The 12,846-nt window shown below is 44.0% G+C and overlaps 1 protein-coding gene across 4 annotated transcripts in view; it reads right to left on the bottom strand.

Annotated features, from left to right (window-relative positions):
• Positions 1-12,846, bottom strand: part of Znf608 (zinc finger protein 608) — a 109,022-nt gene that overhangs the window by 55,155 nt on the left and 41,021 nt on the right. For all 4 annotated transcript variants that reach the window (XM_029546724.1, XM_029546725.1, XM_021214273.2 and 1 more), the window contains one exon: positions 6,601-6,856. In XM_029546724.1, coding sequence (XP_029402584.1) covers positions 6,601-6,856 — 256 coding nt within the window. The remainder of the gene's footprint in view (positions 1-6,600; positions 6,857-12,846) is intronic.

Consider the following 12,846-nt stretch of genomic DNA (forward strand, 5'->3'; position numbering starts at 1 on the left):
AAAGGAAAGGAAAGGAAAGGAAAGGAAAGGAAAGGAAAGGAAAGGAAAGGAAAGGAAAGGAAAGGAAAGGAAAGGAAAGGAAAGGAAAGGGAGATCAATAAAGTGATTCAACTGATGTCTGATGGTTCAGTAGCTATTCTTTCCAATAGAAAGTTCATTTCCATCTTGTAATTATAAATGTATCTACAGTTCAAAGTCACTGTAACATCAAGACTCCTTCAAATTTTCTTTATAAATTCCTTCTTTTGGGGGAAAAAAGGGAAATACTTCATTTGCACACACACACAAGCACACACATACACCTTACAAGACAACTTTCATCTTTTGTCATACCTAAGTCCTAAGAAAAATTTATTTTTAAATGCTTGAAGTTCTGTATTCAAATATAGAAGTTTGTCTTTGAGATAAAGGAACAAAAAGGGGTTTTTAAATGTCTTTATGAAGTGAGTTCAAGGCTACTCCTTCATTACTTAACGCCCGGTATCACCACCGAAGAATGGATTGAGATCACCAAAAAGTAAATGCCGATCGAAAACAAGGAAGCCAAGTCCTGCTCGAAAGCAGCATCGTGATAACAGGAAAGGTGGCTGCCCTGGGGCTTTCCAACAAAACACACAGTCCCAACGCTCACTCTGTCCACATTGTGCCCACATTACTTCAGCAAGAAGAGTGTTCACTTCACTTCCCAGCGTTCTGTTGTTATTGCAAATCTTTTCTTAATTTAAAGATGTTGGATGAACACAGCTGTTTACACTTAAAACTCCAGCTACTCAGCTACTCTGGAGGAGGGCTTGGTCCTAGGACAACTTAGGAAGATTCTCTCAAAAACAAAGCAACCCTGAACTCAGAATAACCAGAAGCAAAGACAGGGTTTGTGTCCGGTGAACACGCGCTTTGGTGTTTGAGGTGCATTTCCTTTCCACATGAATGTGCACCCTGGAAGATAGAAGCTCTGCACTGTTCTGCCACAGTGATGGTGGCTTTCAAGGGACTATCTTCACTCTCATTGCCACCACTCTAAGTCGGGCAACGAAGGCTATGGAAAAGTTCATGGCTAGTGCATGCAGTGGGATAAATTATAAAAAAAATGCTTCCTTTGGTCTGTCAAAACCTCCATGACAGAATCATTGAGAATCAAGGCTAAACCCTTTTTCTTACCAGTGTAGTAATTAAAGTACTATTTATTTTTGACAGATACATGAGCTGATAAAATTTCTACTGAGCACTGGTCACCAGCTCCAGCCACCGACTAGCTCAGTAATGGGAGGGGATAATGAAGCATACAAGTCAACAGTGTCATTTCATGCCCCTGTGAATCACAGACAGGCTTATAACAACACAGCTATGAACCTCAGGAACAGTTTCTCACCCAGCAAAGCATCGCACAAACTCTATGCTTAGTCACAGAAAACAGTGTAAGCCTGGATTAGTACGTAATCTCTTCTCAAATTAATCAGAATTTTAAAAGAAATGTTCTGTTTGAAGTGGTGGGGATCAGTAAGTAAATACGGCAGAATAAGAATCATAACACTGTATTTTAGACTATCCTCAATTATGCAGATCATTTGCCCTTTAATGAGTTATCTTGAAACTCACTGCACTTCACATTTATGACTTTGAATCCAAGAGAAGCAGAAGTTACAAACATCTCTAATGGTTTTAAAAAAAAAGAGTCATTTATTTCTCCAGTTAATTACCGTTAAAACAATCACTTCCTAAGCCTCGCCCCCATTGGGAAGCAAAGTCACAGAACACCAGGTGAAGATATTCCTATATGGCATTCTTCCTTTCAGCATGATTCTGACTTGTTACAGTCATACTCGGTAAGCCACTGGTATTCCGCTGTCGCCTAGGAAATTCCCCGTTGATGCTCTGGGCAAGATTGGTTTGCCTGTCTGCTTGTTTGTAGACAGAGTCTCTCTGGATCCCAAGCTGGCCTAAGCTCACATTCTTTCTGCCCGTCTACAGATTGCTGGAACTGCAAGTGAGATCCACCTTCTCCAGCATAGATGCTACAGTAGCATTACTATTGGTTTCAAAAGTAATCCACCAAAAGCTACAAAGAAATTAACCTATAGTACTATAGGCTCATTTGAGATCTCAACAGTAAGGTGCCTCCCACTATGTTAGGAAGGGTGATATCAATTGGTTGTTCCTCAGGACTATTCTTGAAATCCTCTGTGGTTCATGTGAACGGTCAAGGCTTCCCACATCCCTCACGACTAACTGATCAACGGTGCTCCCCGTCCATCCTTCAGCATCTTCTTGGAAGATCTTATCAACCACTGGGCAAAGGCAAGTGTCCCTAGTCCATTTTATGCCTGGGTACTTGAGAATGAATACATGTAAATTCCCCTAAAGAGAAAGGATCAAGGAGCTTGCAAAGGACCTACCATCTCTCTCCTTTTCTCTCCCATGTTCCCCCAGTCACTTTTGGAATATTATACCATCAATAGCAGGTCATTAACCAAACCAGATCAATACCCACATTCTTGCCAACTCAGCCTGACTCGGTGCCTAGGGTGCTATGTGTCTGAAAGGCATCCATTCCTTACTCAGAGGTCCAGCAGCGCAGTGCTGAGAACTCATCTCTATAGCCATTCAAGAGGCCATCATTGGCAATTGCCACTTTTCCTTTCTCCCCTTGGCTTTACTCGGTTAACCATTATGCAACTAAAGGGGGGGGGGGAGGGTTATCATAAGAATGGATGGTAGACACAGCTGAACCAAGTTTTTTCTCTCATATGTGGCCACCTACCCAAATAAAGGTCCACTAAGAAACATGACAGAGGGGCTAGAGAGTCGGCTCAACCATCAAGAGTTCAGTTGCCAGTACCCACAGCCAGGGGGCCCTGCAATGTAACCACCTGTAACTCCAGCTTTGGGAATCCAAATCCTCTTTGGACCTTCTTGGGCACCTGTGCTCCTGTGTACATGACCACAGATGCACTCACATGCACATAATGAAAAATAAATAACTGTTGAAAATCGAGCCCCCCCTACACACTTAAACACACCGCTAAAGAAAACACACTCAAGGCTCCTAAAGCCAAACTCAACACATGTATTTACATATCGTGCTGGATCCACCAATTTTTACCCCCATTTTTTAAGAGCAAATTTTCAAACAAACTCTTATATTTTAGGCATGTGTATCCCAAATGTCACGAGTGAAATGCTATGGAAATTCCTGCAACATCTGTGAGTCATTTCATACAATCCATCATGGCTCCTAAATGTTCATCTTGAAGAAGAAAGATCAGGGCGGAATAGGCGAACACCCACCCACATGTAGCAATAGTTTTTTTCTCTCCTATTAGACACAGTCTGAAGCTGGCTATTTTTTTCCAGAAGTCACTTCGTTACTAACACTTTATTTCCTTGCACAACTTGGTTCTTGAACAACTAGAATTTAACTTACAGGTTGTAACTGGAGGAGGAAAGACTAACTAAAAGAAGCCAACGCTAATGAGGCTTTCCAAATTCAGGAGGCAGCTAAATACGTAAGCCAGTGTCCAGACCAGTCTCCATTCCTACCACCTCCAAGAGGCTGCAAAAATATCCACTGTCCCATGAAGACTGTAACTATGAATTCTTGAGATTCAAATGCACTATCAAATTAAAACATAGGCACATATGACCTCCACACTATCAACTTATGTTTGGTGTGTGTGTGTGTGTGTGTGTGTGTAACACTCCCTGTGATAGTAAGAATGGATTTGACTCAACTCACTTTACAGGCCCTTAGTCCCAGGCACCCAACAATGTTATAAGTGTGAGGATAAGCAGTTGTTTCTTTTATCAGACTTCATTGGACAAACTATTGCTTCTTTTGATACCGTTCCCTTTCCTAAACCCAAGCTCCTCCTTCCTCTCTGAGCTCTCTAAAATAACTGCCTCCGAATGTCTGCTTTTCTTGGGAAGGAGAAAAAGTCCATTGAGCTTAATTTGTAAATAGGGGCCAAGGCCTTAAGCACACTGTACAGAGAAAGAAATAAAGTAAATGTACCCTTCTTGAAAATGGTTGTGTATTAAATACACATCTTAGGACTCAGGCCTCCATAAAGATGAGTTCTTACATGAAACAGAGGCCAGAAATCTAGTTTGTCCAGCAAAAGTAAGTCTATGAGTGGCTGTAGCTCCTTACACTACCAAAGGAAACATCTGCGTGTGCCATGAGGCAATAAGGAGACTGGGCCTGCCCATGGTCAGCTACTATGCCTTGCTTCTAGAATCAGGAGCCAGTGCAGAGCAGAGCACTGCCAGGAGCAACTACAGATATGGCTGGGTGAAGGCACAGAAAACCAATTCTATCAAATTCTGGAGACCACCAGGCATGGTGACACACGCTTGGAATCCCAATGCTTAGAAGGGCAGAGGTCAGTGGTTCATGAATTCAACACCAGTCTCCAATACAGACTGAACTTGTCTCAAAAAATATATTTTTTAATCAAAAACCATTTTTTTAGAGGCCAGAGTGGAAGCGCTATGGCTTTCATTATTTGTATACTATCAAAGCAATATCTTCAAGCTCTTTAAACATAGGACCAGAGCATCCGGATTCTGCTTCAATGTATGCACTGCTTTGGCTAATCAGCATGACCCCTCAACACCCTCTGCTCTAAATAATCCACTTTTATTAGAGGCCAAGGTTAAAAGTCGAAACTAAACAGACTTCTAGGCAAACTGAAAAATAACCCAAACTGTCCCAGAAAGCTTGTGGCTAATTTTATAACATCTACCACCCAGTGAGGTTACACCGCAGGAAGCCTGCCCTATTCCACACTTACATAAATAAAATCATGACAAGCAACGAGTCCATTAAGAAACAGGAAGACAGCGACTCATTTTAATGAGCGAATTTTTCCAAGAAATCTCAATTTCAAGTTTATGGAAGTTAGCTCATATTTTCTTCAAATTTTTTCTTCCCTCTGTTGCTGAAAATCTTTATATAACTAATTAACTGTGATGTTTTTCATGTCTTAATTCTCTTTCCACAAGAGGGAGGATCAGCCTGTATCCCTTTCCACCATCTATCTGCTCTACAGGAGAACTCTAGGGAGGAAAACCAGACGACCTGAGAGGGCGGGACCCAGAATTCAATATAACTGACCCCTTGGTCTTGGAAGTGGGTCCTAAACAAACAGGCAAGATAAGAAAATTTTAAATTTCTCTACTCTTCAATCACCTCCCAGCCCTATTTTCTCACAGTTTTGCATTAATTGGCTTTTCAGACTGCCAGCAAACCCAAACTAAACTGCATCGATAGAGAAGATGGAAAAAAAAAAAAAATTCCAAAATCAACTTAAAGTTTAGGTATTACTTCTATTTAAACAAACAAGAACTAATCCTATAGCTATTTTCACTCCCTTTACTGTATAGTTAATGTTTTTCTTCGTCACTGGTGCCAGCTACAATCTTTGTTTTTAAATTATTTATCAAGAAACAAAACATACAAAAATACGTATACTGTTATAGTGGAATTCAAAGACGTCGCCAATCTTCGTTTTTTTCTTGAGACAGTCAGAGCTACTACTTCTTCCCAGCAGTAGAGCCCTCAGAGGGCTGCGTCCAAGCCTCTGTAGCATGTATTCTATCGGCTTCCTTCGCGTTTGCCTCCTCCTTCTCCCTCCTTAATTCAGTCAAACCTATCTAGTGTTGGAGCGTCAGCCGGTTCTTGTCATACTCCGCTTTGACCTGACTCATCTCACAGATACCCAAGCATTTGTAGCTGTTGTCCATCTCTTTTAACCTTGACCAACCTAGCTTAAAGGGGACAAAGGTTCCCCATGTTCATTTCCAAGGGTCCTCTTGAGACAACTGGTGTGCAGGCTGCTCCCCGTCTCTGGGAGCTGCTTTTCAGTATCTTCTGGCCTGTTAATGATGCACGCCACTTGAAATACCCCACGCCATGGGCTATGAGACATGGGTACCTGATCTGGACTTTCGGCATGGCTGATAATCTTGGCTTATATTCCCAATGGCAGTAATAGATGCATCCAGTTCCCCAGGGCCATTTTTTTCCCCTGGTGACTAATGGGCTGCACTTGCCAGACAGCTTGCTGAGTGAAGAGGCAAGAAAGGTTCTGTCTGGTGATGAAGAAGAGATGGCTGGCTCAACTGGGCCTTAAACCTTTAACCTTAGCTTCATTAGCTCTGAGCACCAACCATCCTTGACTGCATCATGACAACGGCCTTGGCTATGCGCAAGGGGCACTGTTTGATTCAGTAGGGAGATAGATAAATATAAGACCCCACAACACAGAAACAGACAAACTGGCTGGCATACCACAAATGAACTTGAGCTCTGCCTCCTTGAGCTCTGATACCTTTTAGGAGAAATCTGCTCCTGACCCCAGCTCTCACAGGCCCTCCATGTTAGCCCTCGGTATGAAGAAGCCTCTTGAAGGCTCTGGCTCATCTTTAAGGTAAAGGCAGCCAGGAACACGGGATCATTATTTAACCCAAGAGTCAGAGAACCTACAAACCACCTTTCTACCCTCTCAAACCACAAGGAAAATAAATTCCCCTCACAGATGGACAGAGATACATCATGGAGAAGAGGGCAGAGGGAGATAAATAAAAATAAATGATATTTACCTTCTTCTGTTTCATGCCACACGATCCCTTCCAAATTGACACTGGTCCCAGGTTCACAGGGCCCAAGACACTCTGGCTCTGTCACTACTCCAACTTCACACGTATTGACACCCACGGACCGAGTCCGAACCAAAAGCTGTTCGACTGGTGCTGCAATATTGGATGAAGATGGGGGAAAGTAGGAGGGCGGAATCTGAGGTGCGAGACTGCTGGCAATCGGCGGAGGTGGTGCCGGCACTGTAAACAGGGGGTCAACCTGAAAGACAGACAGGCTTACTGCAGGGGTGATGCATTCTGGGAGTTCTCTGTAATGCAATCTGCTTACATCGCTTCTAGAACAGATCATCATTCTACATTCCATTTGCAATTATCATAGGCTTTGAGTGCTTTCATGGTGCCAAAATATAAGCCCAACAGAAATGGGCATTTTGTGTTTTCATGTCCAGGAAGGTGAAGAGGGGAGCGTTAGCTTCCCAAATGAGAAGCAGGCCTTCTAAATTCACCAATGGACAACCTTTTAGTCTATGGAAATGTGAATGAAAGATGTCTTGTAAAATTAACACTACTTCCCATTCACACAGGAACCTCATTTTCAAAATTATAACATTATCTAAAGGAGAAACCCTGATAAATACTTAGTAAACAACAATATCTATGTTATTGGACATTTAAATAAAGGAGATGGACTACAATTATTCTCAGAGTACTTTATAAAGCATAATGAATTAAATCACTACTAAAATATATTAACTTACTCTGCTGAATACATAAAATTTATAACTTGATTATACACACTGAAGCACATAAACTGAATATTAGCCTGTGTTAAGAACCAATTCCTAATTAAGTGTTCTAGCGTGAAGTTTAGCAGGAATTCATAAAGAGGATAAATAACTGTGTGTGCCTGGCATCAACATAACCTGAGCTCTCCAAACCACAAAGCCTTCAGTGGTTCATCTTATCAAGGCAACTGAGGAACTTGACCAAAGCTTGGCAGCCCTATCTCAAAATCCAAAAGAAATGGGAACGGCAGCCAAGTCCAAGGCCTAGCTGTCCAAGAATGTCCCCTTGGCACCCCTAGAAAGGCAGCAAAGGTGTTCTTCTCCAGTTCAGATGCCCAGCTGAGATGAAAACGAAGCCCACATGTATTTGGCTCACAGAACTACTGCTAGGACTACCACAGAACAGCTTTGATTTGACCTTGGAAACAGGTCATTGGTTGAGAAAAAGACACAGAGAAACACACCTGTATAATGGGACTAAGAATTACCTACGCACTGTGCACAGACAATGGCAATGCACGGAACAGCATCTTGTATTTGCCATCAGTTGGGTTAGCAGACAGTAAATGTTAAGAAGGACACACAGATGGTTGACCTAGTAAAACTCCATCTGTTGTGCATACATCCCTTGCTTCATAAAGTCTACTTTGCAGTCTTTGCCTACAGATGTAATATTACACAGTTTTTGTTGCAAGAAAAACAAAAAGAGTATTTCAACGGAGTCAGATGAGAAATTGTGCTTCTTAAACAGCAGAGGCAGTTAGTTAGTTGTCTGTGTGGGCTCCAGGATGAAATGACCAGAGGACCTTCTACAATTTGCATCCTACCTAAAATGATTATCAACTGACATTCTTTCCTCTGAGGCTCTTCTAGTTGCCTGAGAACAGCCCTTCACCCATCTGCATGTTAAAGAAACTTAATTTCCTGCTCTCAAAGCTGCCATAAAACTTCTTTTGCACCATACTTTTTATTGTTCTGCATTCCTGATGCAGAGTCCCAGAAAGAAAAGCCCTCAGCAGGGCCAAGTCTTAGATAAGGTGATTTATGCCTTACTGGCTGCTTAAAGTGGATCAAAGTTAGCACAGCAAGTTCCTGTTTAAACTGGGGGCTGATAAAGAGGAAAGGGGATCTTCGGAAGGAAATTAAGGCAGAGACGGGGGGGGGGGAGTCGACCCAGTCCCTCAGAAGTAAGGGGTTCTTATAGGGTTAGGAAATGGGGGGGGGGGGGGGGGGGGGGGGGGCACGCAATCTTAACTACAGTCTTTATTGCAGATAAAAACTTGTGTGAGATCAGAATCACACTACAAAATTAAAAACTGTGAGGTGATGGTTTAATGCTAAAGGGATAAATATGGAATGTTTTTTCTGAAAATAGCCTCAAGTAGTCCAAGAGAGCTGTAGTTTAGATTCAGCCGGCACGGACTGAACAGACCAAGAGTGGGACCTGTCTGGGTGCAGCGAGCACTCCCACTAGGACTTTGGCTCCAGACCTGCCACTAATTAGCCTGTGACCCTTCCTAGTCCTTTAACCTCCCTGACTAAGGTCCACTTTTCTCAATTTGGAAAATGGATTCTTCAGTCTTCTAATGTTGCTCACAAACCTCATCACACCTGCTTCTGCATTAAATACCCATTTCAACACAACCCCACTTAGAGACAGATCAGACACACCCCACAGTATTGGAGATACTTCTAGAATTCCAGGGGGGGGGAGCAAAACCCAGGTCGTGTGCAGACCCCGTCTATGCTCTGATCACGGCGAGCCACTCCCAACCCTAAGTCCAAATTCCTGAAGAGTTTGGGTTTCTTGGTAACGAACTCGTCCCAAAAGCCAGTTTTCATGAACACAATCCAAAATGTGAGTTAGTGGTAAGACACAAGTCCCATCCAACATGATTTAAAACAAGGAAGTGGAGGTTCAGAAACTTTGACTATAAATATGAACTTACTCATAAAATGATAATAGTCTAAAGGCCTGAACACCTGGTAGGTAATATGACCTCAAATATGCAAATCTTTGATCGACACAAGTGAAGTATTCTCTCTTCTCCTCATGGAACCCATAACTGCTGTTTCCAGAAGAACTGCCCCTGTTCTCCCCCACAGCTCTATGTGCCTTGGGGAGGTGGGGCACAAAGACCACCCATGTGGCCTTCAGCAGGCCCTCCTCACTACAGGTTACCAAATGGAAAGAAGGATGGGAATTACAGCCACTCCCAGAGTGTTTTATTTGGCCGCCTTGAGATTTTTAAAAAGCATTCCTCTTATTTACCAATACTTAGGAGCTTGGAGAAGAATCTGAATTTCCATTAGCTCAATTAATGACTGGAAATGGAGCTTCGTGGAGCTCGAATTCCTCATATCAGCCACATGCCACTCTTGTGTGTCTATGCCTCTAAACTTTGCCCGAGGCCATCACAGAGTGTTCCAGAAAGAAGGCTCCCTAGATCTACACACTCAATCCTAAGGAAACTTGTGTCCCACTTTTGGGTAAGAGCAATAAGCTAGCTCAGATGTCAGCCAGGGCAGTCGAGAACACACGGCAGTAAGAAATTCACCTACCCCAGGAGACTAAAACTGAGGGTAACATTCAGAGAATATGGTCAGTCATTTCTACCAGGTAATGCCTGGTGGAAATGTTCCTCTGTGAAGGTTTCAGTTCTCTCATGTATGTCATGGTGTTACACACAGAACACACATACCATGTCCATAAGCAGGACCTTAAAGGATACATTACAGTTAATTTAGTATTTGTTGATACAGGGTTACCTTAAACAGAATGATCCGGCTTCAATCTGTGCATTCTCCAGCTGCCCTCATTCTGGGATCACACCCTGCCTCAATAGTTATACAAAAAGACCAACTCCTTTTAAGCAACTTCTCAGGTCACTGCTCTACACTGAAGGCATAGTTTCTTCAGCCAATGAAGCTTCCTAAGGCAGAGAGGACTGCAAGCCATTCCATAGGCCTGTCTGCTGCGGGGGCGGCAGCAGCTTCTGAGCAGGGCAGCTGAAGGGGTGGAACTAGGGTTTCGTGAACAGGAGGCCTGGGTTCAAGTCCTGGCTTTATCATGCTAGATGGGAACCTAAGTCAATGACAGCTAACCTCAGGACCAGAGTCTAAGAAATGGGCATGGTTAATGTCTGTCACACCCACCGGGTTGCAAGGAAAACTGAGATAGCTCATGCAAAAGGGAATGTTCAGGACAGGGTACAGTTCAAATGATCTGTAGTGAGTAGTAGGTAGTAAGTGATGATCAACACCTGCACAGGGTTGCAGTAAGACTGGGTACATCTCTGTAAACACTCTCTTAGAGGGTGGCAGATTCCCCTAGTCTGCTATATTCCAGCTCTCTAAACCCTATACACAACCTTACAAAGCTGCTTTTTATATGCTACTATATTTAAAATAAATCCGTAATCCCCTCTAAATGCATAGCTAAGTTTGGTTAAAATGTATTAAAGTATAAGAAAAGGGGGGGGGGATCTTGACCCAGAGAAGCTCAGCCTGAGGAAAAGGGCTCTTTCAAACACTGACACCTGGTAGCCATCCATCCTCTGGTATGAGCCACACCCATTTTATAGTCTCCTAGCAACCACAAGAGTATCCTGGAGGTCCTGAAGAGTCCTGCATTACCAAGAAGTCTTCCACTCTCCAATTGCACATTTTCTCACAGGGCTTTCCCAAAAATTTACTCCTGCCCCCCTCAACCCCCACATCCACTAAAGAGCTACTTCTCCTAAACTCTGAGCAACCTGAAACAGCAAAAAAAGAAAGAAAAGGAAAAAAAAAAAGATAAAAGAAAAAAAAGAGTGGGCCCAAGCTCCTATTCCCCCAAGGCTGACAAGCTTCAACAAGAGAATCAATCAACACTAATTAATGGAAAATGAGTTGAAATGACAACTTCAGTTGTAGAGCTGTGTTCAAGGGAAGAGTGTAAGAGGTGGGACGTTCATGATCAGCAGTGTGGTGCAGACAGTATGGCCTTCAGAGTGGAAATCCTAGCTTGGTTATTCGCTATGGATGCTCACTCCGGCAAGCCACTAGATCTCTCTGTATGGCTCACAAACAAAAGCCAACCAGAAATAGCCCCTAGATAATGTGACAGGGTATCTTACAAGCAACCTTAATTCAGGGCATAGGACAGAGTAACACTCAGTTAGTCGGAGCCAGCACTACTGTCAGAATTATTACCACCATGGCAAATATATCTGAGACTTGAATGAATGAAGGGAAGTTGATGAGTGGTTTGGTCTTGAGAGGCCAAAGGTTAGGCTTTAGTACAAAAGGCAGTTCAAGAAAGGCAGCTCTGCATACCTTCCTGGTTGGGGGAGGGGGGACATACCTCTAGTAAAACAGCGCTCATTTAAAACTCACGGTGGAGGGGGGATGCTATACAGTACTAATAGCGAAAATTACAGATCAGGAAAAAAAAAAAAAGTATTGGCCAATTAAAGCAGAGGTTCCTTTGCCAAAGCTCTTGTCGGTCATCTTGATGGGACACTGATGTAACCTATTAAAGCCCAAAAGAGGAAAGCAGCCATCTCAGGGTGGGGGTGGAGGGGGCAGGGGAAGGGGAAGGGAAAAAAAAAAAAAGGCTCGTAAGTCTAACAGCTGGTGGTGGCAGCCTGTCAAACTGAAGAAAGTTAATGTCAAGAACAGACGCGCCGCAGTCTCTCACTGTTATTTTTGCATGATTATTCCCAGGTGTTGGTGCACGCTGTGCAGTAGCCTGGCTATTTATCACGCCAGAGAGCCTAAGAGCAGGGGGTGGGGGGCGAGGGGAAGCAGAGGGGTGGAGGGAGGCGGGGAAGAGAAGGTTATTTACACAGATAGCCAGCACTTAGTGTATGTAATCAGAGGGCTGGGGCGGGGGCGGGGGCGGGGGGCGGGAGGTGAGGGGTGCCTCTGCAGAGGTCCTGGCAATATTTTCTCTGTTCACCTTATTTCAAGGGCTTCCTGAGTGGTGATGGGCCAGGAAGGCTCCAAAGCTGGAGTGCTGGGGGGGTGGCTGCTTTTCATCATCTCACATTTGACTGTGTCAGCCAGGGAGGGTCTGCACTACCAGGAAACCCAAAGCAAATACAGAGGGGTCTCCCGGGCTGGGCTGAGGGGCACTGCAGCAGGCACTCTAGACCAACAAAGACACATCCACGTGGCTCTGCAGTAGGAGACAGCCAGTGAGTGCTGCCCGGAGGGCTGAGAAAGGAGCTCAGGGCTTCCCACGGAGGAGCATCCTCACTGCAGAGACCACCCCACCCCCACCCCTCACTCCAATTGGCCTGCGTCGCGGTTGAACCCTGACAAGGCACGGTGCCCGAGGCTTCTTCCCATCTGTTCTCACAAATCTCCACCCGGGTCCTGCCGTTAACCCCTCAATCCTGGGATTCTCAGGCTGCCAACCGCCACAGGCGGGAGGAGTGGCGTTTCAGTTTGTACAGTCAATGTTTTGATTCTCTGCGCA

This window comes from Mus pahari, chromosome 15 (assembly GCF_900095145.1).
Source record: "Mus pahari chromosome 15, PAHARI_EIJ_v1.1, whole genome shotgun sequence".
Classification (NCBI taxonomy): Eukaryota; Metazoa; Chordata; class Mammalia; order Rodentia; family Muridae; genus Mus; species Mus pahari.